At 32.8% G+C, this 27,709-nt stretch overlaps 4 protein-coding genes across 13 annotated transcripts; 3 read left to right on the top strand and 1 right to left on the bottom strand.

The window, feature by feature from the left end:
• LOC107625467 (probable caffeoyl-CoA O-methyltransferase At4g26220) lies at window positions 12,063–15,959 on the top strand. Of its 8 annotated transcripts, none has more exons than XM_021115975.1 (7): window positions 12,087–12,229; window positions 13,337–13,411; window positions 14,263–14,314; window positions 14,423–14,502; window positions 14,832–14,976; window positions 15,077–15,208; window positions 15,356–15,959. In XM_021115975.1, the coding sequence occupies exons 3-7, from the start codon at window positions 14,273–14,275 to the stop codon at window positions 15,644–15,646; spliced, it is 690 nt and encodes a 229-aa protein (XP_020971634.1). In that variant the 5' UTR covers window positions 12,087–12,229; window positions 13,337–13,411; window positions 14,263–14,272; the 3' UTR covers window positions 15,647–15,959. The 8 variants fall into 8 exon arrangements, with proteins under 8 accessions (XP_016183601.1, XP_016183597.1, XP_016183600.1 ...); XM_021115974.1 differs by having other exon boundaries at window positions 13,337–13,502; XM_021115978.1 differs by lacking the exon at window positions 13,337–13,411 and adding an exon at window positions 12,345–12,407 and having other exon boundaries at window positions 12,089–12,229.
• On the bottom strand, window positions 16,575–18,792 carry LOC107625466. Of its 3 annotated transcripts, XM_016328109.2 has the most exons (4): window positions 18,523–18,774; window positions 18,154–18,192; window positions 17,752–17,893; window positions 16,575–16,912 (listed from the first exon to the last, which is right to left on the bottom strand). In XM_016328109.2, the coding sequence occupies exons 3-4, from the start codon at window positions 17,878–17,880 to the stop codon at window positions 16,811–16,813; spliced, it is 231 nt and encodes a 76-aa protein (XP_016183595.1). In that variant the 5' UTR covers window positions 17,881–17,893; window positions 18,154–18,192; window positions 18,523–18,774; the 3' UTR covers window positions 16,575–16,810. The 3 variants fall into 3 exon arrangements, with proteins under 3 accessions (XP_016183595.1, XP_016183594.1, XP_016183596.1); XM_016328108.2 differs by lacking the exon at window positions 18,154–18,192 and having other exon boundaries at window positions 18,523–18,792; XM_016328110.2 differs by lacking the exon at window positions 18,154–18,192 and having other exon boundaries at window positions 18,528–18,774.
• LOC107627403 (protein FAR1-RELATED SEQUENCE 5-like) lies at window positions 22,173–22,720 on the top strand. Its single transcript, XM_016330236.1, has 2 exons — window positions 22,173–22,229; window positions 22,337–22,720. The coding sequence occupies exons 1-2, from the start codon at window positions 22,173–22,175 to the stop codon at window positions 22,718–22,720; spliced, it is 441 nt and encodes a 146-aa protein (XP_016185722.1).
• Window positions 22,762–24,862, top strand: LOC107627402 (protein FAR1-RELATED SEQUENCE 5-like). Its single transcript, XM_016330235.2, has 2 exons — window positions 22,762–24,553; window positions 24,624–24,862. Exon 1 carries the CDS (start codon window positions 22,781–22,783, stop codon window positions 24,395–24,397), a length of 1,617 nt encoding a protein of 538 aa, XP_016185721.2. The 5' UTR covers window positions 22,762–22,780; the 3' UTR covers window positions 24,398–24,553; window positions 24,624–24,862.

Below are 27,709 nucleotides of genomic sequence, written 5' to 3'. Positions count from 1 at the left end.
AAGGATTGGTTTCAGAGATGTTTTTTTCTTTTTGGAATGTGTATTTTGACTCCAAAAGTATTATTAAACGTTCTCAACAAACTAAATGTTTGAAAAGATTCTCTCTCCATTGTTGTGTGATGTACGAAACTTATTATATATGCAAATGAATAATATTTTCAACTCGAGAAGCAAGCATTTTTCATAGGAAAAATATAGGTGGACAATTCTGTTATAAGCCAACTCAACTAACTCCTCTATAATTTTTCAATTTTTCAAAAAAAAAAATCTACCAAAAATGATCCTAATTCTAATTTCACTCCCACTCATCACAAAACTATAAATCATAATCTTTCTCTCCCAATAATCAACGATGCACCTGCCTCTACCCAACGCCCCACGCTGTTGCGGCTTTATCGTGCCGCCGTAGCACCGTCACTGCACCGTCCTCGCATGCCATCACTGGTCATCCATGCATCCTTCTTTGCCACCTCATTCGTTATTCATGCAGGGAAGACAACTACCATTGTGCCTCTGCTTCACCCTCCTCGCGTCCCATTGTTCATCGTCCGTACAACACTCTCGCATCATTAACACTATCGTTTAATCCGCACTACTCGCACCCACGTCGCTCGCCTGTCACATCCTCACCGCTCGCTACTCTCATCCCCATCGCTCGCATCCCCTGCTTCTGCAATTCTATCCACGCTCAAACCGACCCCTACCTCCGCGCCTCGTACGTTTTAAAAGGTGCACAAAAACTCCTTCCTCGCCAATTGCAAGGGCTCCATAGACAAGGTAACGCCGCCGTCGCATGCAGTGCCATCCGTTTTCGAACAAAGCGCCACTGCCACATGAAGCGCCCTCCCTTCCCGACAAGGTATGTTTTTGTATGTATTGAGAGATTATGCTCATTAATACAGTATTTCTGCTCAAAATTTTATTGATCTGAGAGTACATTGTCCAACTTAAATCTATGGACTCTTATTGAAAGCTGTAACGATGTGGAATGTATGCTTATGTTGTAAACATATCAATAAAGGCATCCAAAATATTAACTACATGTTAGTTGAGTTTGAAATAAACAAGAGTACTTGCTTAAGAAATTGGGGATTGGGAATTGGGGATATTATTTTGTTAAGGTACTTCTTAATCTTGTAATTATATATGTTTTCTTTTCTTATTAATGCCTGGTTTGATGAGCTTTCCATTCACTTTGTATTTTAGGAATTTAGGCTTGATAAGATTGCTTTTTAATTTGCAAGGAGAGCATTTGTTTCTCTTTTGGAAGAAATGAGCTATTAAGGTAGTCCGATTCTACTTCATTGTTAAGTAGTATGTCCTATTGTGTGGTTTGAATTTGTTGTAACATCGAAGCTGGGTTGAGTTGAAAAATTGAGATATACAATTATCAGCTCTTTTATAGGTTTCAGGATGTTTCTTTTTGAGTTATTGGATATTTTTTTTATAGGGTTTCAGATGTTTCTTTGATTAGATCATCATATACGGTTTCGAATGTTTCTTTTGTTAAACTTTAGATGTTTCTTTCGGATGTTTCTTTCGTAATCATTAGATGTATTTTTCTATAATTGTGCTAAGATTTTTGAATGGTTGCTAAAATATTTCATAAAAAAATGGGCTATATTGAATACTAAAATGCACCATCTAATGACGTAATCTAGCTTCCTTAAGTTGTGGATGTTTTATTTTTTGAAGTTTTGGATGTGTCTTCTTCTATTATTTGGAATTTTTTTAATAATATTTTAGATGTTTTTTTGTCTTGAAATTTTTTTTATAGTTTTGGATGTTTCTTTTTTTATATTCTGAATATTTCTATTTCGTAAGTTTTGAATGTTTCATTTTTTTGTGTTTCGGATATTTCTTGTTAAAGATTCTGGATTTTTTTGTTATTGTACATTTGCAGAGGAAAAAGCATACAAAAAAAAAAGAAGAAGACATTTAAAAATAGCTTTTGGATGAGTTTCTTATGAGTTGTAATTTGTGCTTATAATGTACAGTTGATGGTTGATGTCCTGAGTTTGGATTCTCAAAATTTTTCATGATGTACAGTTGGGTTTAGAATTAAGTAGCTCTTATCCTAGAGAATTTTTAGATTGTTATTTTGGACATTTACGAACTATAGATTTTTATGGATGTTTCTTTTACTGTATATAATAGAAAGAAACATTTGAATTATAATAAAAAAACATTCGAATTAATATGAAAAGAAACATTCATAATCCTTTGAGAGACATTTTAAATTTGTTGCAAAAATAACTTAATTCACAAATCAAGAATGGTAAATAACATATTATTACATAACGAAATATCTAAGTAATACAAAAGAAACATCCATAATCTTTTGAGAAAAACAACCAATTTGTAACAAAAATAAACTAAATGTTATATAAAAAAATGAGAAAAAACATCATAGTATTTGTAAAATGAAACATCCAATTAGTACAAAAGAGCAATTCAAAAACCTACCTTGAGTTGAACGTCCAAGTTTGAATAAAAAAAAAACTAATATTTTGTACATCAAACATGCTTTAAAAAAGACAAATCGACAAATAGAAAACATCTTTATACTCCAAAAGAAACATCTTTTTAATTATTTTTTAGTATACATTTGCACAGCAAGAAGCTTCCCTTAAAGACAATTTTTTCTTTGGATTATTTTGCTTGCTAATCAATAACAAAGGCTTATATTTGACATAACTTTAAATTTACAATTTAAACAAGTTTAACATTATTACCATCTTTTAATGTCAAGCTTTGGGAAAAATATCAAAATTATGAAAACATATACGAAATGATGGAGTCAGAGAATAAATTATGGCAAGCATAAGATTATAAAAGGTTTAATATGCTTGTTTTTCATATTATTGGCACTGGATCTACAAGCAAAGATTTAATACATTCTTTATTTTTTCTTCAGTATGAATGTAGCAATCTTTATCTTTGTACATCACGTCCATAAAAAAATCTAAAAAGCTATCAAAGAAACATCAATTTATTCTGAAAGAAACATCCAGTAAAAAAACATTTGAATTATTGTAAATGAAACATCCATTTATCATGAAAGAAATATCTAAAAAATCATCTGGTATCCTATACTAAGAAATAACCATCTACAATAAAAAAACATCCATATAGTATAAACGAAAAGAAACTTCTAGAATCCTATACGAAAAAATATCCATTTGCAATAAAAAGAAACATTCATATAATAACAAAGAAAAATCAAGTAACCATGTGATTATTCTCTCATATGCTAAGTTGTAACCATTAATGTTATACTTATAAAAATATATATAATTATCCAAATAAATAAAAAAGAAACACCAGCTAAGAGCAAAGAAAATTCGTGATCCTATACTAAGAAATGTCCATATATGATAAAAAGAAACATCTAGCTAAGAACAAAAGAAATAACCATTTACAATATAAAGAAACATCCATCAATAATGAAGAAACATCTGCATTTCAAAAATTTATAATCATCCATTTGCAATACAAAGAAACATCTATCCAAAGAGCTACGAAACACATGTTTAACAAAGAAACAAACTTTTAAAAAATCACCAAATTAAACGAATTTCTTGTTTCCCTCCAATAGACTGTTTAAACAAAAAAAAAATAGGTACTGGGCACAAGCGTCGTTACTTGGTGGTGATTTTTGTTGCTTCATGGAGAGGATGTTCGACACTGGGCCAGCGAGGGACAGAAACGACACAAGGGGGCGATTGCGTGGAGAAGAAGTTGGGCGGAGGCAACGACTATGCGACGGGTCTGCTTGGGCAAAGGCAACAACTGCGCGATGGGTCAGGTTGGGCGGATGCAGCAGCGGCGCCAAGGGTGCGGACGCGGCAACAACTGTAAAACTCGAATAAATAATAAATAGATAATTAATTAATTAATTGCAAGTGAGAAAAATGGGTTGAAAAATTTAAAATTTATAATTTGAGAATTTACCAGTAAAAATTTAACTTAGAAAATAAATTTGGGCGCCAAAATATAATTAATTGTGAAAAAATACGTACCGGCGTTATAATTAATTATACAGACTTAAGTCTGTCCGGTACTATATATGAGAGAATTAAAAATATAGGATTGACCATAAAAATATTTAGAATAAAAACGGAATACTTATCTTAAAGATTTTGGTCCTAGGTGGGGTCAAGGAACAAAAATTACAAAATTGTCCCTCACTCAAGGGATAAAGGGCATGACTCACCCCTCCCCCTTTTTACCCAAAATTTCATAAGTTTCATAAAGAGAGGGATAGAGCCATGAGATTGAAATAAGAAGAGATCCCTAGTTACTATTCACTTCACCCATTCAAATCTATTTTTCTCTCAATTCGGAGCTTTGGTCGATGATCTGTTTGCGACCACGCGATCTGATGAGCGAAAAGTGAAGCTCACAGATACCGACAAGTGCACTGGATTATTCAAGTAGTACCACAGTAAGTGGATATCATTCTCACGAGGATTAACGAATTGAACATACAAATATCGAGTTAAACTACTAATTAGATCAATAAAACCTAAAATTGTTAAGTGCTGAAATCTTGAAGACTTGCTAGAAAAGTAAAAGCTTGAGGAAACTTAAAACTAGGGTTTTGAATTGCTTAAGACAGCACATGTGATTGTTGGAGGAAAATATATATGATACGAAAGTCAAGGGATTTGGGGATGCTTAAGTCTTTAGAAGAATTAAACTTTGTTTTCTCTATTCAAAGCAAGAAAGGATCGTTCACGACGAATCTTAATTAACCGATTTTCAATTTCTTGGCTCCTCGGTTTCTCCTCAATTAATCAACAGCCAATGTCTTGGTCAATCGACTAACCAAAAAGGTTAAGTGCAAAAACCGATTCAATTCCACATAAGATTCACTTATTCAAGAGTAGTCCTCAGGTCAGATTATATGTCACGTATCCAAGCTAGGCTTGTCCAATTGAATCTTATGCGGAAACATAATTTTTGAAAATCGTCCTAATCCAAATTATATGTCACGTATTCAAAACTAGGGTAATAAAAAATTGTGTGATGCATCGCACGCTTTAAAAATGCTATGCCTAGTCAATTTAGGAAGCCATGTGAAAGAGTTTTCAAGCACAAATTGGATATAAGATCTGTCAAATCAGTAAACGAATTCAAAACAGGATTAGCACACCTTCTGGCACTACTAATCCTTTAAGGATGAAGAATGAAATACTCAATCATATACGGATCAATGCAAGCTTTAAAACAGAAAGAAACTTAGATTAATCATTCATAGAAAACAGAAATAGTGCCTCTAACCCTTTGAGAAGGAATTAGTGACTCATGGAGAATGCAAAAACTCAAAGATGAAATGTCTGCAGAGGAAGTCAGATGCATTCCTCTGTGAATGTAATTCACTTATTATAACTCGATTTTCCTAATTCAAATTCAAATCCTAATCTTATCATAATCAGAATAATTAGGATAATCTCTAACTAAATTCAAATCTTAAATTTCAAAACAGAATCAAAAGAAATTCAAAACTAATTAATTACAGAATCTTCTTTAATCTTGAATTCAAAATCAAATCTGAAGGTTGGACTTGTGATGAATCAACACTGGACAAGGCAATCATGGGCTAGTGTGGCACGCCCATGACTCCCGTGGCACGCTTGGGTTGGAAGACATTCCCAGGGGCTTGTTGGGCTAGGGAGTGGCACGCCCTCTTTCTTGAATGGATCCAGGAGCTTGACTTTAATGAGGCATGCACGCCCTCTTGTCTCGTGGCACGCCCTTGACTTGAATGGCTTCCAGGGGATTGAAGTGACTAGGGCATGGCATGCCTATTCCTTGGCGTAGCTCACCTTCCTTGTTGTATTGCTCCTAGGGAGATGATCTTGGCAAGGCATGGCATGCTTAGATTGCACCGTGGCATGCCTTCCTTATTGGCTTGGAATTGACTAGGGCGTGGCACGTCCAATGCTTGGTGTGGCATACCCTCCTTGATAAATTGCTCAAGGAACTTGTTTTTGGCACGCCTTCTTTCTCCTGTGGCACGCCCTTGCTGTTAATCATGGGGCATGGCACGCTCTTTCTTGGTTGTGCTAAGGCGTGACATGCATAGTACCTGGCATGGTACACCAGATGACTCCTCTCCAGGGCGTGGCATGCACTGTCCCAGGCGTGGCACGCCCCTGCTTCCTGATTCAGGACGTGGCACACCCTTGTTCTAGCTCTCCAGGGCGTGTCACGCTTCTTTTATGCAATCGTACATGGCTTGCATGGCTTGATCCTTGTGTTATTGGCTCTGATTCTTTATGCTAAGCCTTGCTCCTTAATCAACCTTCAATTTGCTACTTGATTTACCTTTCTTTTGATCATAGTTCCTTGAAAATAATTAGCAAACACCTTAGCAGCACAAGATACTTAAAAGTGAAAAGATTAGAAGATAAAACTGTAATTAAACCTAAGAAAACAATAAATTAAAGCAAGAAAAATAAATAATGATACGAACGCATCACAACAATAAACTTAAAGCTTTGCTTGTCCTCAAGCAAAAGGAAAAGAGAAGAAAAGAATTGAATGAATGAAGGAGAATTGAATCTTCTTGAAGGTCACGCTTCTCTTGATAATGGGATTTAGCAAGCCACGTGTAAACGAATTCTCTTCTTGCTTAATGAATCTTGAAGTCTTGAGAGTGAAGGATCCTTTAGAACTGAGACTCGGATGATATTATGAGATCTTTTCCTTTTAGCTTTGATTGATCATTGAATCCTTTATTTATGACAAAGAGATCTTTTCCGTTGACAACTCTAAGTGTTCGTCTTAAGGCAACTCTTGATAGTGAGTTTTTGATCGATAATCCCTGACCAGTTGGCCCAAGTTACCAGGTGATAAAACACCCCATGGATCTAGTTACCCAAGTCTCTCCTTAAATACTTTAAATTCCAAGACATTGATGTCCAGAGCCTCTTTGGACTTCTAAATATTTTGTCTCAAGAGAACTCTTGATTGTGGACTTTCGATCGGTAATCCCAGATCAACTGGCTGAAGTTACTGGGTGATAAGATATCCCTTGGATCTAATTACCCGAGCCCTATCCTTGGACAATCAACACCACAAACACATAACTGAGCTCTTTACCCATTGATGCTTAGAGCTTTGCAACTTTGATTTTCTTTTGATCTTTTCATTTTTTTTCTTTTCTTTTGTTTTTTCTCTTTTTCTTTTTCTTTTTAATTCAAGCCAAGGATCTTATTTTTCTTTGTTTAGAGACCTCATAATACTTTTCTAAGCCTTTGCTCATGGAGAACCATTCTTCCCTTTCCTTCAAGATCATTAACCTTTAACCATAATCCATAGAATGTAATCACACAGTTATGGACCACCACTTTTCATAAGAGGACTTTATTCATTAGATTCAATATTTCTTCCACCAAACAACACTTTCTGCATGAGGTACAGAAATCTTGGAAGATAAGCATAGTAGTAAGCATAGGTAGTGCAATACGGGATTCAATAGGATATAGACATAAGGTAAAGGAAAGACAATACAATATTGTAGAAACAAAAGATAAAACTAAAATACAGAGAAGAAAGATTTAAAGAAAACCACCAACCATAATAAAGTGTGAATTCACTAAGGATTTTCACTCGTCACCATCTTCATCATCAGTCTCAACATGTCCCTCGGGAGTCCATGGTTGCCACCTTCCTCGATATGCTCACTGATGTGTTTGCCTTACGACTATTGTATCCCATGCCCTTCTATTTGCAGGCTCCGTTCTTTGGCGTGCAAATTCTCTATGGCAACGTTCAAATGAGGGAACATTCGGATGCACCTGCACAATAAAGGCACAGAGATATGATGTTATGTCCAACATGTCCAATTGAAAGCCTTGAAACTCAACATACAATTGCTCAAGGTTGACCGTAGGGGACAAAGGTGACGAATATTGACTTGGTTCAGCTTGATATGCCCGTCCTTGGGGTTGTGGTGAAAGAGCAGGAGGTGAAGGAGGAAGTGGTTGTGGTACTTGCTCCTCTTCTTGGACTTGCGCCTGACGGTGAGGGCTCCTTCTCAAAACCTTTCTTGTGCTTGCTTCTGTGATTGGTCTTTCTACAGGGATGGGAACATCTTGTCCAATTACTACCTTTGCGGCTTTACAGAGTCGATAAATCAAGCTTGGAAATCCAAGATATGTCGTTGACGCTCTACTCTCTGCAATATGATATATGCCCTTTGAGATGAGCTTGTCAACTCTCACTTCCTCCCCCTGCATAATAGAGTGAACGAGAATAGCTCTCTCAACAGTTACTTCAAAGTTATTGGATGAAGGAATTAATGATTTCTGAATAAATTCAAACCATTCTCTAGTCATCGGGATGAGATCACTTCTCCTCAGTTGGTTCGGCCTCCCCTCGGCATCATACTTCCAGTCTGTATTTGGCTCGCGAATGTTGGTGATCACATCTACGAGTCTCGGGTTTGTTTTGACCCTCCCTTCATAAGATGGTGCTTCAGAAGAGGAAGAGGGGGCTCTAAGGCAGAGGATTTTGTGAATGTGTGGTGGGCTAAAATGATTAACTTTGCCTCTTACAAAGATTTTGCAATTGGGTGTTTCTTTTTCTGCCTCAGCATCAGTCGTCCACAAATTGGAATAGAACTCTTGAATCATCAATAGTCCAACTCCTTGGGGTGGGTCACAGAGCTTATCCCACCCTCTTCTTGTTATCTCACTCTGGATTTCAGGAACAACCACTTGTGAGGATTCCCAGTCAGTAAATCAATCCTCATGGAATTTAGATTTGAATCTTGTTGAATCGAATGAAGAACTGGCTACCTCTTTTTCTTTTCTTTTCTTTGATGTTGAGGAAGGCATTCTCTCATAGAGCTTATCCCACTCTCTTTTCTTTTTCTCGATTTTGTTTATCTTCCTTTACAGGCTCATAGTTATATCATTATGCTTTGAATATTGTGTATGTATCTTTTTTTTAGGTGTCGTAATGCCTCACCACCTCTAATTTATTACTATAGCGTAAGATTTTATGTGGTAGGGTATTACAACGACGATGTACAAAACTGGCTTCGTGTGGGCTACGGTTGTTGGTGCTCTACATCTGAAACACAGCTTCTAGATGGAGAAAGGTGTTGCCGGAACTGGTAGGTAGATAGCGGCGTCACTAAGTGGACTCCGGCAGCAGCGTCGATCAGAGTGGGAGGAGAGGGTCAGTGATGGAGATGGCATGTGAGAGAGGGTCAATGACACAATTATGGTAAAAGGGGGGAAAAGATGAACGACGCTGTTGTGGTGGTGAAAAAGAGGGAAGGTGAAAAGTGATATCTGAATTATGGTAAGAATGGGTAAATGAGGAGATGATTTTTTGTTGTAGTAGGCTTTGAGGTTCAACCCAATAGAAGTTGGCAGGAGTTGACTAGACTCCTGTTAATTACTTAGTGAAATTATTTTTTATATCCATATTAAAATGTTAATTACCTAGTAAAATTATTTTTTATATCCATATTAAAAAATAAGTTATAGAAAAAAAAATTAATTTCTAACGGATCTTTATTGCATCTTTAATTGGTCTTTAAAGCTTTGATAAGTATAAATTCAAGACTTTGAAACCTTAGAAGATAATAAGAATGAAAGGGTGCAAAAATTAAAAGTAATTATTTTCTCTTAAGTTCTTTTTTTATTTTCTTTATTTACCCTTCTCATCTCGGAAAAGAGTTGAAACATTTTCTAATTTAGACATTTCTAATTCATATCTTAGTCTTGATTACATTTTTTGTAAACCTAATATAGTTCATATACCTAACCTAATATCTTTGATTAAAATATTAAGAGTTGCAAAGAGTTTTCGAACGCATATTTGCAAATTTTATTGTAACTAATTTAGTAGTGGTCTCGAATAATAAATACTTAAAGAGAGAATATCTAAAATTATTAAATTGGTATATATCATCTAGTTTGAGTTAATCTTAGTTCTAAGGATTGATAGCACCATTCTGCACATAAAAGAAAACATCAACATGCTGACCCTAACGATAAATGTAAGTGCTAGTATTTTCTCACCAAAACAATCATCAATCTTTCATACTTCACCATGGAGTACATGCGGGAGAAAAGAAAAAATAATAGTATAAGAAAGAATGTGTTGTGAATAAGTAGTATGACTATAATCCTACATGTATTAAATAATTTGGTGTTATTATTATTATTGAATTTGGATCTTCTAAAGTTTGAATTTTACTTTAGAGAGTAAAGTGTGATCTTCTCTCCTTGAATAGTTTCTCTTTTATATTTATTATTGGTCCCACCTATGAAATCAATGGTGAAAGATCACACTTTACTCTCTAAAGTGAAATTCAAACTTTAGAGGATCCAAATCCATTATTATTATATGTATTATTCAATTAAAAGATTAATAGAATAAGGTATTTGATTAAATTTAGAGATTTATTATTATAATAGTGATCATAATATTGAGAGATAAATTTTTTTATAATTTAATCTAATTTTTTTTGTTATAGAATTATTAAAAGGGACATTAATAATTCGAATAGATCAATGTAAATAGTCTTCAATGGATGAAGATTAATAGATCTTATTTATTAAATTATATATATAGATGATGCATATAGAAATATAGCAATTGAACTGACTCATTTTCAGAATTCTTAATAGTTATAATTACCGCATATTTATTAATAGAATATTTTCAAAATAAACATAATAATAGAATTTTATTTGTCATAATAATTAACAATACATTTATTATACTTTATTTTCGAATACCTAATATCTTAGACAGATTAAATCAAATACTCTTAAGATTAGATATCATTACTAAATCAATTACAATAGAATTTTTGTAAAGTTGAGTTCCAATACTCTTTACAATTTCTGAGATCTAGTTCAAAGATATTAGTTAAGATATATGAAGTACCTCAAATTTGTAAGAATGTAATCTAGACTAAAATATCAGTTAAGTTGTCTACATGATAAACTATTTTTAAGTCTCTTGAGATGAAAAAAATTGAAAAATTAAAGAAAAATGAATTGAGAATTTAAAAATAAAAAAAAAATTGCTTGTGATATTTGCAACACTTAAAAATATTTATGTTATCTTCTTGTTACTACAAACAAGATATTAATACATCTATCTCGTTTGTATCGTATATGAGAAATGTTTTTTTCTTTAACTTAATATGTCTCATTTACGATTGACCGTTTGAAATTTTTCATACTAATCTTATTTAGTATTGCAATGCATATACTTTTCTTATTGGGTGAACCACAAAAAATGTATTCGAATAATTTTGTTGCTGACGAAAATACACTTAATTTTTTTTATCGATAAAATGCCTTCAAATAATTAAAAAACGTGACAAAAATGCCAAACATTAAATATGTATTCTCAAAAAATACTTTAGAAATTGAATTTTAATGTGATTTTTTGCAAGCATGATTAGAAAAATGAGATATTTTTATCTTTAAAATTTGGTGATTTTTTGTTAAATATATATTATTTTGTGATTTTTTTGTCAATAACCAATAATACTTTTAAAAAATAAAATAAAAATATAGAGATAAAATTTTTATATCATTTTTTGTGTGTATTTTTAAACAGTTATCTAAATATTCGTATAAAATTTTGGATCAAACCAATAACTAGTTTGTCAACTACAAAAGTCATTTGTCACTTGCAAAAAAATAATATTCTTTATTGATATTTTTATCGCGTTTTTAAATTATTTAAATATATTTTTATCAATACAAAATTTTGGATGTATTTTTGTAAGCGACAAAATTATTCAGATGTATTTTTAGTAGTTTACCCTTTCTTATTTTTATAATAAACAAGATGTATAATAAAATGTAAAAATACATTTTTTTTCTGAAAAATACATGCATTGGAAAATACTTAATTTATTTAAATGAAAAAATTCCGAATTACTTATTTCTAAAAGTGTACAAAATTATTCCCAAAGATAATATGAAATCCATTTTCCTGAGTTTTATTATTTTAGTATTTTATGTTGGTGGACCCACACAGTAACACAAGTAGACAACTTTTTTAGTCACCAACAAAAAATGGAAAGAAAAGCACCAGAAAAAAATTAGACAACTTTTCTACAAAACGAATGAGCTAACAAATGCGCTAAAGCATCAGTCGCCATCCTGAAGAACTCTGAGGTCAACTGCACCCCACACCAACACAACTCTCTCATTTTCTCAGTTCTGAATTGTGATAAGTATTTCAAACTCTCTTATGCTTTCTCTTTGTTCTTTGAACTAACTTGGCAGGCACGGACAACGTTTCTCTTGTCTTAAATAAAAGAAATTTGGTTTTGCGTCTGATTTGTGAAGGTTTTGGCGATACACTCATACCCCTATGTTTTGGAACAACACGAATTAGCTATGACTTTTACGGTCAATCATTAATTCATCATTTGTGCTCTCTTGTCGGTGTCATGATATATTTTGGGATTAAATTGTCAATAAACGATTTATAGAGGAAACTATAAATTTAACCCGAAACATATGTGATACAAAAATGCTATGTGCAAAAAAAATAATATCAGCCACTAAATTAACTATTATGTATTTGTGTATAAATACATATGTTATTCAATCTATTTTATTTTATACAGAGATAATTTATTTAGTAGCTGATTTTTGTGTACAGAAAACATGAAAACATGGTTGTGATATTTGATAGGGTAAAGTACTAAATTAATTCCCTACATTGGGGCTTTGGGCATAATTTTATTTTGTTCCTTAAGGTTTAAAGTGTCTTATTTGAATAAAAAAAATTTAACTTAAATGTAATCCCACCGTGAGGTCAAAGTTAAATAATTAAGAGAATGTCCTACATAACACCAATAGTCGATAATTTGGAGAACAAATAGGAGCTTCATAGGCACAAAATCAACCGTGGATGTATCAATATATTTATTTATCATTTTTTTTAGTTCTATAGAAAATATTTCATTTAAACTATAAGAAGAATGATAAATAAATGTATTGATGCATCCACAATTGATTTTGTGTCTCTAGAGCTCGTATTTGTTTTCCAGATTATCGACCTTGTTTTTGTACTGTTGTCATTTAGGACATTTCGTTAATTATTTAACTTTGACCTCACGGTGGGACTATATTGAAACTAAATGAAATTTTTTTGAATTCAAATAGAACACTTTAAACCTTAAGGACCAAAATAGGATTACCCCCGTAGGGGACTAATTTAGTACTTTACCATATTTGATATGGACATTTTTAAGTGCCCCGGTATATCTATTCTCATTCAGCATAGAAACATACCTGGTTTTGATCCTTGGCTCTCATTTTGCCATTGCCAGGCAACATTGCAAGGCTTTGTTGAATTCAAAGTCTTGGAATAGATTGGTTAGGTGGTTTGGTGACAATGGCACGAGATGAGCTCCTTTCTCTACAAATAGAGCTCTCAAAACCACCGAGGGAGAAGAAGCAAAAATAAAAGCCTTTTTGTGAGAGTGAGCTCTCATAGTGAGTGTAATATCCTAAGGAATCTGTCGCACAACTAGAATGTACTGAATAATATATACTGGGTTTTTGGTATTCTCTAATGTTCATTAGATTTTATAAATTATATTAGAAAAAAGTTTTACTAGGATACACTATATTTAAATTGTAGTAAAAACACATCTAATATTAGCAGAATGTTCCATTGGTAGAAACTCATATAAGGTGGTTTGGACATATGGAAAGAAGATCGGTAAAACATAGAGTTAATAGAGTAAATGAGATGGAAGGTAGACAGAGACGAAAGGTAAAAGAATACCCGAAAGACAATACATGAGGTAGTCAAATAAGGTCTACGTACAAACAGTCTCATTGTATACATAATACATTATAGGACTTAATGATGTTATTAGATGGATGTAACTGATCTCACATAGTGAGATAATACTTTGTTGTTGCTGTACCTTTAAATACTGTGAATATCGGGTTGGCCCATGAATTTTTGTCCCACCAGAAAATTTTTCCATGTTAAATAATAAATATTAGTGTCTATTCTCTTTCTATTGAACCATTTGTTGGTATTACCAGTGTGAATGTGTCTTGATATAAAGTATCAATAGTGCGTTATTCTTCCCATCACTCTTCATGTAAATTTTTGTAGTATGCTCCCACTCCTGGCTTTGACTCTCTTTGTTTTTCCCAAACACCTAGAACATGCTATATGATGATTTAGAAATGATTACACACTCATGATCTAAACTTTCATATTCCTTGGTGTGTGTAGTTTGAGGACAATGGCATCAAAGGGTTTATTGCAAACTGAAGAGTTGTACAAGGTATTACTGCTTCCATAGTCCCATTGATCTCTTTTCCTAGTTGCTAGATATACACTATAGTTGTATGACTTCAATTCCATCGTCTGAATTTGTTTATGGATATGGTAGTATATTTTGGAATCTAGTGTCTTCCCACGTGAGCCAGAGCCTCTCAAGGAGTTAAGGGATGTAACTGCTAATCATCCAAGGTATGCCCTTTTTTATTTTATTAGAGATTGTTCTTTAACACTTCTTTACAACACTATTAATTCTTGCCATACATATTTTAAGACTAGTAGTAACGACTAGTAGTTCTATTAATTCTTAAAGAATATGACAGAAATATTTTACTCTTTTTTTATCAAATAACATTGACTTCTCCAATGTATTATTACCTAAATTCAAGGGAAGTCAAAGAATGTTTTTAGAAACAGAGGAAGCACGATTTGCTCCAAGATAACATAAAAATGTAATTCTGCATGTTTTACATATCTACATGCTGATTGTTGAATCACATTTCACTTTTTGTGTTTGCCAGGAAATTAATGGCTACAGCACTGGATGCAGGTCAGATCATTACCATGCTTCTACAACTAGTAAATGCTAAGAAGACTATTGAGATCGGAGTCTTCACCGGATACTCCCTTCTACTGACAGCGCTTTCGATTCCTGAGGACGGGAAGGTAGAGTGCAACTTTGAATTTTATGTATTATATTTGAGCCTTATTGAACTAGTTCATGGTGAAATTCATTTGAATTGACAAAGATGTTGTTTCCCTGCAGATAACCGCTATCGATATAGATCGAGATGCATATGAAATCGGATTACCGATAATTAAGAAAGCCGGCGTCGAGCACAAGATTAACTTTGTGGAGTCCGAGGCTTTGCCGGTTCTAGATCAGCTCTTGACTGATGTGAGAATCTTACATTTCTCCATTTTTGTAGGTTTTATGAAGGGTTAAACAAGTTTAGTTTTCATTGCTCTAAAAAATTTAGTGATTTGGGGGTATGGTTTTTGTTAAATGTTCTTTATGGTTAAAGTGATCCTTTTGTTATTGCAGCATGAGAATGAAGGGAGTTATGACTATGCATTTGTTGATGCTGACAAAGTTAACTATTGGAATTACCATGAGAGGCTATTGAAGTTGTTGAAGGTTGGTGGGATAGTAGTCTATGATAACACTCTCTGGGGAGGCTCTGTTGCAAAGAATGAAAATGAGACTCCGGAATTCTACAGACCTGGCAGGCATCTGACAATCGAATTCAACAAACAAATTGCAGCCGATTCTCGAGTCCAGATTTCGCTTGCTCCATTTGGGGACGGCATCACCATATGCAAGCGTATCATGTGAAAAAGTCTAGTGATGCCAAGGTTCAAATGTGTATAGTTTAGTTTATGATGAATCTAATAAAAAAGACCACATATGTGAATGTGGATGGTCTGCAGTTTATGGTAATAAGAATAAAGCAAAGATGGAGTATTCAGGATTGTCATTCATAAGAAAACATGATAAGAAAAATTCTCATCTAGAATGTTTCTATAAGTTCATTCACAATTTCCTGTAGCAAAGTCTTAAAAATGCGACGCTCATACACCAAACCAATCAAACCTCAGTTTCACACATACCCTTTTGTGTGAAATGTAAATCTCTCGTATCATTTTCAGTTAGGTTGCGAAGATTCATCTCTGATTCTGAGAGATACTCTTTTAGTTCCCTATTATGTTATTATTTTGTTGCATCAGTTGAGGGAGAATTTTCCCACTCTTTCTGTTCGTTGTAGAGAAAACGTTATAAAGAAAAGGATTACAATGTTAAAAGATAGCATTTTCTATAAAATTTTATTTTCAGCGCTCTTTCCTGAAAGTAGATATTTAGATCGTTGTTTGCAATCAATCTCTTATCTCCCGAAGAAAAAAATTGTAAGAACCTATTTAATTATATACTCACCCAAATTTCAAATATGGATCCCTTTTTCCCCATTAAATATAATTAGATACACATAGATAAAATTCACAAATTTTCAAATATCACATTAGTGGACTTTCATGGAGAAAGGTTCTTCCTATCCAAATATCTTCGACTTTTTCCAATAAATAACACCTATCACTCAACAAAAGTTATGAATAGAAGTCATTAAGATCTTATTCACTTTTTGTTCTAAGCTATAGCGGGCGCATTCCTTCATCTAATATGCAAAAGTAGTTCAATTATGAACAAGTTTGTTTGTATAATTTTCCATTAAAAACAAAACGATATTTTCATTAAAAAAATTTTAGCTATCAAGGCACATATTAAAATTACTACTAGTAGAAATTTTTTCAAACTTTTTATTTTAATAAATACACAACATATGTATTAGAAATTAAACTTTGCATCTTTTCCTATAAAAACCTTCTTATTTGATAACTTTAACATAGTTAAACCCTATAAATTATCACTACACAACCATATGTATTGTATAATAATAATACTACTGGGCCGTAACAAGTAGAGCACAACCAAATAGAAGGAGAATCATGGATTATTCCTTTTACGAGCCAGCTCGCGAGCCTTCTCCCTAAGTTCCTCTGGTGATGGCGGCCTTGGTGCCTCCGGGGGATATTCGATGTATGATTTCTGTAACATTACATTACATTACAAGACAAGCAAAAGATAGAACAAGTAGTCAATAATTTTTACCACATGGCATTCATGCTAGCAAGACAAAATGACAAGAAATTAAGAATTCAAAGGTATCATCATTTCATCATGCAGTGCAAATTATAAATAATATGACAAAGTATTGGCAGCTGCTCTGTCTTTAATAGCATATTGAAACAGAAGTGAAATGTTATAAAGATCTGAATTCACATCTTCAAATTTCAACCATTCAAAGCAAAGTAATCTCAACCGATTTTTATAGTTTACTCTAAAGTGATATAACTGTAAGAAACTAGGAAAAAGATCCTTTAAAGTGAGGAGAATTGTAAAGTGATAAAATCAGGGGTTAATCACCATTGAATTGTAATTTTATTATGTGTGGGCCCCATTATCTTGATTCAAGGATGATTAAGTTTTCACTTCCTCACTTTAGAGGAGCTTGATCCAATAAACTAATCACTAACCAGTTATGCCAATCATGCACCTACAATTTCCTGTCTGACCAAAGTATTGCTTATTGGGGCGGGCATGCACTGGCATGTCTGTGTTAGCATATATCATATATTTAAGATTACTTTGGTCCTTGGACAACAGGAAGGGAGCTATGAGTCCATAACTAAACCCTACTCAAACGGTAACCGTCAAAGATGCAAATCAAAACCTCTTCATCCCCACGACACCAACACCGAAGGTTTTCTACTTTCAAACAGTTCCAAACCCCAACTCAAGCAGTTAAACAAGAAGCAAGAAAAGTAAACATTCGGTGTCATAAGCATAATTTTATTGAAAAGCGCAGCAAGGGACAAGGAGATTACATTTCCCATGAATTTTTGAAGGTTCTTGGTATTGTTGGCGAAAGTATACATAAGAACAATGGGGACAGTGACATACACCCCAAACTTAGCAATCTCAAGAATCCCCTTGGACGTGCCGAGAGATGACATTGTTGCCGAAATCCTACGAGAAAAAGCAAAAAAAACAGAATGGTGAAAACTGTGCTTGCTGATGTAAGGAAATCCAAGCAAAGACACTTCAAATAACCACATGTAATGACTGTGCTTTGATTGAATATTATTAGCTACAAGACTATATAAAATTCGAACCGATAGTGCAGATTAAGTTACGAAGAGCTATTAAGTCAGATAATTAGAATACAAACATGAAATAACCAAGCACAGTAAGTTCATAGATAAATGATGAAACTCCATGTGAAGTACCCTGTTCACTTGTCGTTGATAATTGAAGAAGGCTCAAATCTGAACTGAATGTAACAGATGTTACAACAACACCTCAAAAAAGAAGGATTCTACAAAGACAAGACTGGAAAGAAAAAGAATAAGAAGTAGTATCTTCCGTTGCTTCATTTATCTAAATTAGATTGTACGTGGACTTAATATTTTCTGCGATTAGGAGCATAAAAAGCCAAATGAAAATAGCTTAAAGATAAACTGATAAAGGAGTAAATTAGATCAGGAAAATTAATTCAACACATAATTTGCATCTCTCTTTTTCTCATTCATTCATCAATCATCATCAATAAGATTGAAGTGAACATAACAGCTTTAGATAAAAATGAAAAAGCTAACCTAATTTGATCAGAGAGAGGAGGAGGTGGCGGAGCAAAGAGGCGCAGAAGAGAAGGAGGCGGCGGAGCAGAGGCACAAGCAGAGAAAGGAGGAGGCGAGGGCAACGGAACGAGCGAGCAGAACACAGAGAGGAAAGGCAACGTGCGACTGTGGAACAGATGCAACGGCGGTGAGCTTTGGGTGAGGAAGAGTGGGTGGGGTTCGGACTTTCAGTTTTGGTTTTTTCTATTTAAGAAAACCACACAAATCTTCAATTATTAAAGTTAGTGTATTTCAGATAAAATAAAGAGTACCGCACTCTTACAAATTAACTTATTATCAACTACGTAAATTGAGTTTATTTGTTATTATTGTTTTTTTATTATTAACTATGTAAATGGCCAATGAGTTATAGTTCAAATGGCATAGACTTTTCATATTCAATTAAGGAGTTGTATATATATATCACGTAAAAAGCAAACAAATATATAATAATTTTATTTTGTGCGAAACAAAATTATAACATTAAATATGAAGACAATGATAAAAAATTTTGTATTATATAAATTTAATTAAAAAAAACATATATACTCACTTAAAAAGCAAACAAACATATAATAATTTTATTTTGTGTGAAACAAAATTATACTATTAAATATAAGGATAAAATGCATAATTAAACCAAACCTAAAATAATATTACACAATTTACCAAAAAAAAAATATTACACAGATCACCCAAGTGCATATTTCTATATAAATCGAATGAGATACATTCGGTTTATCTCATTCGATTTGTAGATCCGCATTGTAACTGATTGAATTTACTGGGTGGTTGACATGCATGCATAAATCAGACTCTGACATTAGATTTACATTCGTCATGGTAATTCAAATTTACTATGGGGATTTATAAATCAAATGCATCTCATTTGATTTATATAAAAATATGCACTTAGGTGATCCATCTTGTCTTGAGTCTGGCGAAAGCTAGTGCACTCCAGACAAAGTAGAGAGTGCAGCACTCTTTAAGAAGTAACCTACTATCAAAAGTTATCAGGTAAATTAATTTATTTATTATTATTATTTTTTTTATTGTAATGAGCTGAACAAACAAATTGATACATACAACAAAAAAAACTAATCCTTTCTCTCAACTCTCAACCCTGGGTTATAGCCTCCACCACCGCCGTAAGGAGAGACTCAGCACTGCTGCCGTCCATTGTGCTCAGGGGCCACCGCCGCAGGGAGTGAGAAACTGCCATCGTTCACTGCATTGTGGTCGTGCTCCAAGTCTCCCCCTGTCCACTCTCACGATCTCAAAAAATCCCCAAACAAAAATTAAACCCTAGCTTCTTCAAAGGTTCTGCCGTCGCCGTCCGGGGTTGTCGGCGCCTCTGCGTCTCCGGCCTTCCCCCTCGAAGGTTAGTGGCACTGCTTTCACTTTTTCGGTTATTCCTTTTATGCTATGTTTAGTGATTTGAGTATTTGACTGATTTCTGAATGTGAATTTGTGAATGTAAATCAAATAATTGATTTTGTGTTGTTGAAATTATTGCTAGTTTTGGATTTGTTGAAATTATTCTGCTGTTTTCACTGATTTCTGCTTATTCTATTTTTTTCCCTTTAAATTTTGAAGTTTGAATGAAGTCTGATCTGATCTGCTACTTTTTTGAATTTTAATTACCTAAAGTCCTAAATAAATGTTTTCTTCTTTTTGGGTTTTCTTTTCAGTACGCTCATGTTTTTAGAATTTTGCTGGTTAGACTCATTAAACAGAAAGAAAAATAAACTTCAAGAATGTTTAGTGCATTTAAATTAATTTAATGTTGAATCTGTTGTGCTGTTGGTAATAGTTTTTTTTATTGGATTTATCCTTTGAGAGCTGCTGTTAGTGTCATTTGGTGTTGCCTTATTGATTTCAGTTGTGGTTTCAAGGATGATTATTTGATTTTTGGCTGTGTTGCTGCCTTATTGATTTCAGTTATGGTTTTATGGATGATTATTTGATTTCTGGCTGTGTTGCTGCTGTTTTTAACATTGTGAATGACTTATTGATTTCAGTTATAGATGATAGTATTAATCAATAAGCAATATGCTGGTAATAAGCAAATGATGCTGCTAATCCTAATCTTCCTAGTTCTAAGATACTCAGTCACAAGGTTCTAATTTATAGCTTGGAAATATGTTGCTCTGGAAGTAGTGAATGAAAAACTACAATATCAATGTTTATTTTGTCTACAACCATTTAATATTTAGATATTTCTTTTTACTATTTAATTTTTGAGTTTGTATTTTGATAATATCATATAGATTTGGTTGATGACATTTCATGTAATGTTTTAAATTTAGAAGATATTTTAAGATTTATATTAGACTATAATTATGAAATTTTGAATGGTTGATTTTCTTGTGATATGGGAGTGTTCAAATTGGTATTTTGCTTGCTCAAAAATGGTATAAGGCTAATGTTAGATTATCAACTTTACTTTTTTTTTTATAATTTCTATAACATTTTTATACAATTTGTCTATAGACATAAAGGAACAACTAAGATTGAGGGCTTGTCCAATTTACTGTTTTTTGAGTTGTTACGAATTTGTGGAAATGTGTCCCGGCTTTCTTGCTATGTGATTCTCAAATTTCTAATCCATTAAAAGAGAACATATATGGTGATACAATAAACTAATACCCCTTGTGATGGCAGGAGCTCTTGGATAATGTATAGTCAACAATTTTGTAGAATTATGATGCTAGGAGCTCTTCTTTCTTTATCTCTTTAATAAACTAATATCTCTTGTGTTAAACTTGAATTTTTCTAGCATTTTTGTTACAAATTTTTTATTTTCATGACCTTTTTTATTCTTTTTTACTCTTTATGTTTGATTCTTGTGGATTTAAAATTTTTCTCATTAAGGAAGACTTTTGTTTCGCCACGTCTTTAGTTCCACGACATTGCTAAATTTATTGTCGGTTATCTACTTTACATTCAAAATTTGAAGAATAAAAACTAGAGTTAGTTTTTTTATGTAGTTATATTTATTGTTTCGAGTCATATTTTGGTCTAGAGTTCAAGAACTTGTGCTATGTTATTTTTTTTTCTTTATTTTTTTTCAAGTCATTTCATTATAATAGTATTTTAAACTTGAAATATACAATAATATTGAATAATACAAAGCCTCTATTTTCAAAATATTTACTAGAATAATAAGTTTATTATTATTTTCATTCATTGCAAGAAGCTAGTAACAATATGAAAGTGGAGTAGCATTCATTTCTCTAGTAGAGTGCTAGGAGTAAAGGAAAGCAATACGGAAATGTATTTTATAGTAATATTGATTCATGAATGCTGTTTTTATGCTTTGTTATTATACTATTTGCATGATTTGGTTGTTGTACTTTAGAAGTGTGAATGTTGTGTTAGTAAAAATTTATTATTTGTGATATATCCTTGTGATTTATTTGTAATTGTTTTATTTTTTATTATTTTTGTATTTTGAAGAAGAGAATTTTGGACTTCATAGGTGTCTTGTGCCTATTTTTGTCATATGGTACTTACTTTCATAGTTGTGAATATGTCAAATATTTTGTACTTTTGTCATTTCATAAATATAAATATTTTTCGTTTTATTTTATTGTAATAGTATGCAGTAAATATAGCATTCGACAAAAATGGTTGATTTGATTGGAGAGTCATTGTATAACCAAATAGGGAATGTTTCAGTTGAGGTACATCTTTTTAGCTGGATTATTCCAACACTTAGGATGTTAAGCTTTATTATTGTTTGAAATTATGTTTAGAACGTTGAGGTCTATTGTTGTTTAATGTCTTTCAGGAAATGGACGAATTGTTAGTTGATAGCGATGGCAATGATGTTGAAGACCTGTTATTGAATAGTACAAGAAGTATCGGTCAGGTTAATTTCGTAGGTTTGAGCGTTGATGCTGCTAAGAAGTATGTATTTTCAGACCTTAATGTTGCCTATGCCTTTTACAATGCATTTGGGAGGGTCAATGGATTTTCAATTAGGAAGTTCAAGGTTGGGCGAAGTGAGATTGATAAGCACATACTCTGGCAAACATTTGTGTGTTCGAGACAAGAATATCATATTTTCAGAGGGGTTGATGAAACAAATAGGAAGAGAGCTCCAAAGCCAGAGACTAGGTGTGGGTGTGTAGCACAAATGCGAGTTCACATAGATGTTGGCAGGGACTGGTAGTATACAACATTATTTCAAAATGAACATAATCATGAGTTAATACCCCTAACTTTGAGCCGGATGTTGAGATCGCAACGGAGAATGGCTAATGAAGAAATTCGAAGAATGAACGACATGAGAGATGCTGGAATTTTCACAACCCAAATCTATATGCATTTTGCTGAGCAATCTGGTGGTTTTGAGAATGTTAGATTTCGAAGAAAAGACATGTACAACCAAATAGAAAAGCAAAGGCAATTGATGGAAAGTGATGTGACCGAAACGTTGAAGTACTTAAAGAAGCGGAAGAAATTAGATCCAAAGTTTTACTGGAGCTACGAGGTGGATAACAATGGTGTGTTTCGGCACCTAATCTGGATGGACGGGAAGAGCCGTGTTGACTTTGAAGTATTTGGTGATGTTATGGCCTTTGATGCAACTTACAAGAAAAACAAGTACAAGTTTCCATTGGTAGTTTTCTCAGGAGTGAACCATCACCTTCAAACACTAGTTTTTGGTAGTGCAATTGTGGCTGATGAAGGAGAAGGAACTTACATATGGCTATTACAAAGATTCGTGGAAGCAATGAATGGTAAACGACCAGATGCTGTGATAACTGATGGTGCCAAGGCTATGAAGCTTGCAATTGAAAAGGTCTTTCCAGATGCACACCATAGGTTGTACGGATGGCATTTGTTAAGAAATGCCACAGCCAATGTCTCCAATCCCAAGTTTACCCAACAATTCAGGAAATGCATGCTTGGCGATTATGAGATTGATGAGTTTGAGGAGAGGTGGGCGTCAATGGTTGATAGTTTTGGGGTTAAGGACATGGAGTGGGTTGAGACCACTTATGGGATTAAAGATATGTGGGCTACAGCACATATGAGAGGCAAGTTCTTTGCCGGGTTGAGAACTACATCGAGGTGTGAGGCACTACATTCGCAAGTTGCTAGGTTTGTAAAATCTGGCTATAGCATTAAGGAATTCCTCCATCACTTCCGCCGGTGGATGGGTTTGTTGCGGAATAATGAGGTTGAGGCTGACTATTACACCTCATACGGGTTTCCGATAATGCAAACACAGGTGCATGCATTGGAGCGATCAGGAGAAACTGTTTATACAAGGGAGATGTTCTACTTGTTTCGATCATTATTGTTGAAAGCGTCAAGTGTGATAATAGTTGATTGGCGAGAGACTTCATGTAGTGTGAACTATGATGTACGAAAATATTATAAGTTAACACGAAAATGGGTTGTATCTTATTGGCCTGGCAGCAGTGAGTTTAGGTGTTCATGTAAACGAATGGAGTCATTTGGCATTCCATGTGTTCATATCCTTCGTCTGTTGATATATCTTCAAATTACAGAATTACCTGAGTCACTGATATTGAAGCGGTGGACCATAAAAGCAAAAGAGGCACATATAAGGTTGGAGCAGTGGGGATTATTAGTTGGAGATGGAAGTTATGAGAGTAGGATTGCTGCTATGAATGATGAGCTAGAGGGCTTGCCATTTGCTGCTTACGGAGATTTAGGTGATTTTAAGGATGTTATGGAGTGGGTTAGAAACAAAAAGGCTGAATTATTTGCCAAACATGAAAAGAATAGAGAAGGAAGTTCTAATAGTGCGGGTGAGAAATTCAAAACACGGACGGATGCTACTTCAAAAGAAGCTGGGGACAAAAAGAAAAAGTGAAGGATTCGGTGCAGCAGATGTAACGGTATAGGACACAATCGGCAAAATTGTCGGCGTGGAGATGACCATAATCAAATGGAAAGTAGAGATGGAGGAGGTCCCGAAGATGATGACGATTGGTCTAGTCAAACCAGTGAGGAGGGGATCGATGAAATAGTGAGTATTTAACATATTGCTTCTTATTAATTACATGGTTGTCTAATTTTAATTTTTTTGGCTCTTGTAGGATTTTGATGTGACCATCGGTAATCAGAAAGGCAAATATCATTAGCTATTACTGTCTAGCCTTGGATGAAAGATGAATATGAATTTTATTTTTTTAGTTTTAGTGCAGGAAGTTTATTGGACAATAGTAAAAGTTTTTTTTATTTATTCTTAATTTACTCTTTCGATACATTTGTTTTATTTATTTGCATTTGCGGACTTAAGATGACTTCTACAAAAAAAAAAATAGTAGCATAACCATAATATATTAGCTAAATCTGGTTATACACATCATATGGTAAGTGAATATATTTTTATGGTTAACTCCCCAAATATTAGATGTGAAAATTATATTTGCTATTACTCTTAGGATACATTTGTGTTTAATAGTTACTAATGCAAGACATTATGAAAAGATATATTGATTTATACAATTTAAAATTATTTTTGCTTTTTCACATTGTAAAAAATATTTCAAAATTATGGTATTATTACTTGAACGCAATATGACGCAACTGGATACAAATATTAAGAATATTTCTAATCACGGTTTGGTCTAATCATCTAGGAAATACATTACAAGAATAATACATTTTAAATTATATGCTTCATACTATTTTGAATATTTATAATTTTTATATTCTTTTTATTTGTTATTTAAAAAAAGAATTTAAAATAATTTGTAAAAATTTTTTAGAAATTTTTATTTTGATTTAAATGTTGATTGATCTAAAAAAATATTCTTTTTAAAAAACACTTAACAAATTAGTAATTCTTAATTTTTGATTCTTAATTTCTGTTTGTATTTAATTTACTAAAGGTATTAAAAAAATATATATGTATCAGTATAAACTAAATAAAAGTTATCCAACAATGTAAGAAGAATTTTATTGCGAATCATATAATGGGACTATGTCAACTCAATTATGACGAAACAATAAAAGAAATCAGAGTCTAAATTTATTATTTATTAAATAAAATAAAACATTATTTTTTACATATTAAATAAAATAAAAAATACTCAACACTTTTAGAATAAACAAATTAGAGTCTTAAAAATGACTAAACAGATATTCAAAAACGGTTAGAACACGTGACTTTTGTAGCCGTTTTTACTATAATAACTACTATAGATTGTGAGTTTTGTATATGTTGTTCAGTGAATAACTGAATGTTTTTAAATTATAGTTTATAATAGTAGGGATGAAACAGTAAAATAGAATTGGGGAGTACATAATTGAAATTCAACGAAAAAATAATATGCTATATGAAAGATGTGTAACTAAAAAATCCTAAATATTAAGGAGAACATATAAAAGCTAAATAATAAAAGTAATTGATCTAACAAATAGATCTCATAACAAACAACATAAATACCAAACAATCAAATCAAATGCATTCTATCCTTTTCTAATAATAAATAGTGTGACCATCTAATTACCAACCAATGCTTTCCACCTAGTTGCAGAACCATGTCTGACCATGTCATTATATTATATTCATTGTGAGTCCCATTTAAAGTTGCACATGCCGCAAGCATTCGAATTTTAGAATCAGGGGCTACAAAACGTAAAAGTTAAATTAATTATTGTGTCAAAAGAAACGAAAAGTACACAAGGTAGAAATTTGTTAACTTACCCTAGCAGTGAGATTGGGTTGAAACATGTCTTCCATTGCCATCCACTCAAGCAACCAAACTGCGGAGTTATCACTATAAAATACAAGTCATTTAAATAATTAGGATCATTACTATTCATGATCTAGTTAACAAGCATATCACAATAAAATAGGCTATAAACCTTGTGTTGCAATCAGAGATGCCACCAGCATTACAGAGAGGCCAATTGTCTATTGGAATGCTTTTTTTGTTTAATATATTAGTGCTGTAGTACGGACCAGAGAAAATGAAATCAAATAGACTGAGTTATGGCTCAAAACAAAATGAATTACAAAAACATGCTAATGACGAATGAACTTTAAATAACATTTGCAGAAGAAATTTTAAATTAAATTAAAAAACGTGTTTAAAAAAATTATTTTCTATTACACATAATACATTTATAATAGCATCATATGAATTAGTAAGCAATAATAAGTAATATTTAAAAATATATAATTTACTATGCTATCAACAACTAAAAATACACCAAAGTCCAATACTGCAACTTGAAGAATGGCCATCTCTCTCTTCATATTGTTGTACAATCTCTCAAGGTCAGTTATTTTAATGTGCAAATCCTGCAAAACAGTATATGAATATTAAAGAAAATTTAGTTGCAATCGTGCATAACAGATACACTTAGATTGAAACACATTGCACCTTCAAAGAGGCAACTATGCCATCAACAACACTGTTGGAGTGGAGGGTTTCAACCTGACAAGATTGGTTTTCATTGATGCTTTTATCAACCCAGTTGGAGGTATTATTGTCAATTTCCATTCTTAAGAGGATAATAGTCAATTAACAACGGTAATGAAAATATTTTTCACGGTTAAGAGGTGTTTATGTATGCAGAGTTGGCATTGGATTCGATGGTCCCATAACGTTTGGACCATTAAATGGTCCTATAACAAAACATGTTTTTTAAGTTTTTTTAACAACTGCTAAATAGTTCTTTTCTAATTTTAATTACAAATTAACCCCATATATTTTATTTAATTATAAAAAATATTTTTTTATTTTATAAATTATTATATTATCATTCATCTATTTATAATTAAAATTAAATAAGGACTATTTAGCAGTTATTAAAAAACTTAAAAAACATGTTTTGTTATGGGACCATTTAATGGTCCAAACGTTTCTGAGACCATCGAATCCTTTGCCTGCAGAGTTATGATGTTGCCCACTAAGAACCCGCAACAGTTACACGAAGCGCATGACGCAGTCAAAGCATAAAATACATGACAGTTACAACAAGTCCATTATCTTTTATTTCAGATTATTCTCAACGTTCACGTAAGTAAGTGGATAACAGAATCAAAAATTAAAATGAAATTATATATAAACAATTATTCGCATTACGTTGTTATTAATTTATTCAAAAACTAATTAAAATTTGAAGCTATTTAATATAACATAAAATATTACAAATATATAACTAAATA

This window comes from Arachis ipaensis, chromosome B02 (assembly GCF_000816755.2).
Source record: "Arachis ipaensis cultivar K30076 chromosome B02, Araip1.1, whole genome shotgun sequence".
Lineage (NCBI taxonomy): Eukaryota > Viridiplantae > Streptophyta > Magnoliopsida > Fabales > Fabaceae > Arachis > Arachis ipaensis.
Note: the sequence above shows the minus strand (reverse complement) of the source record. Positions and strands in the feature narration are given on the sequence as shown.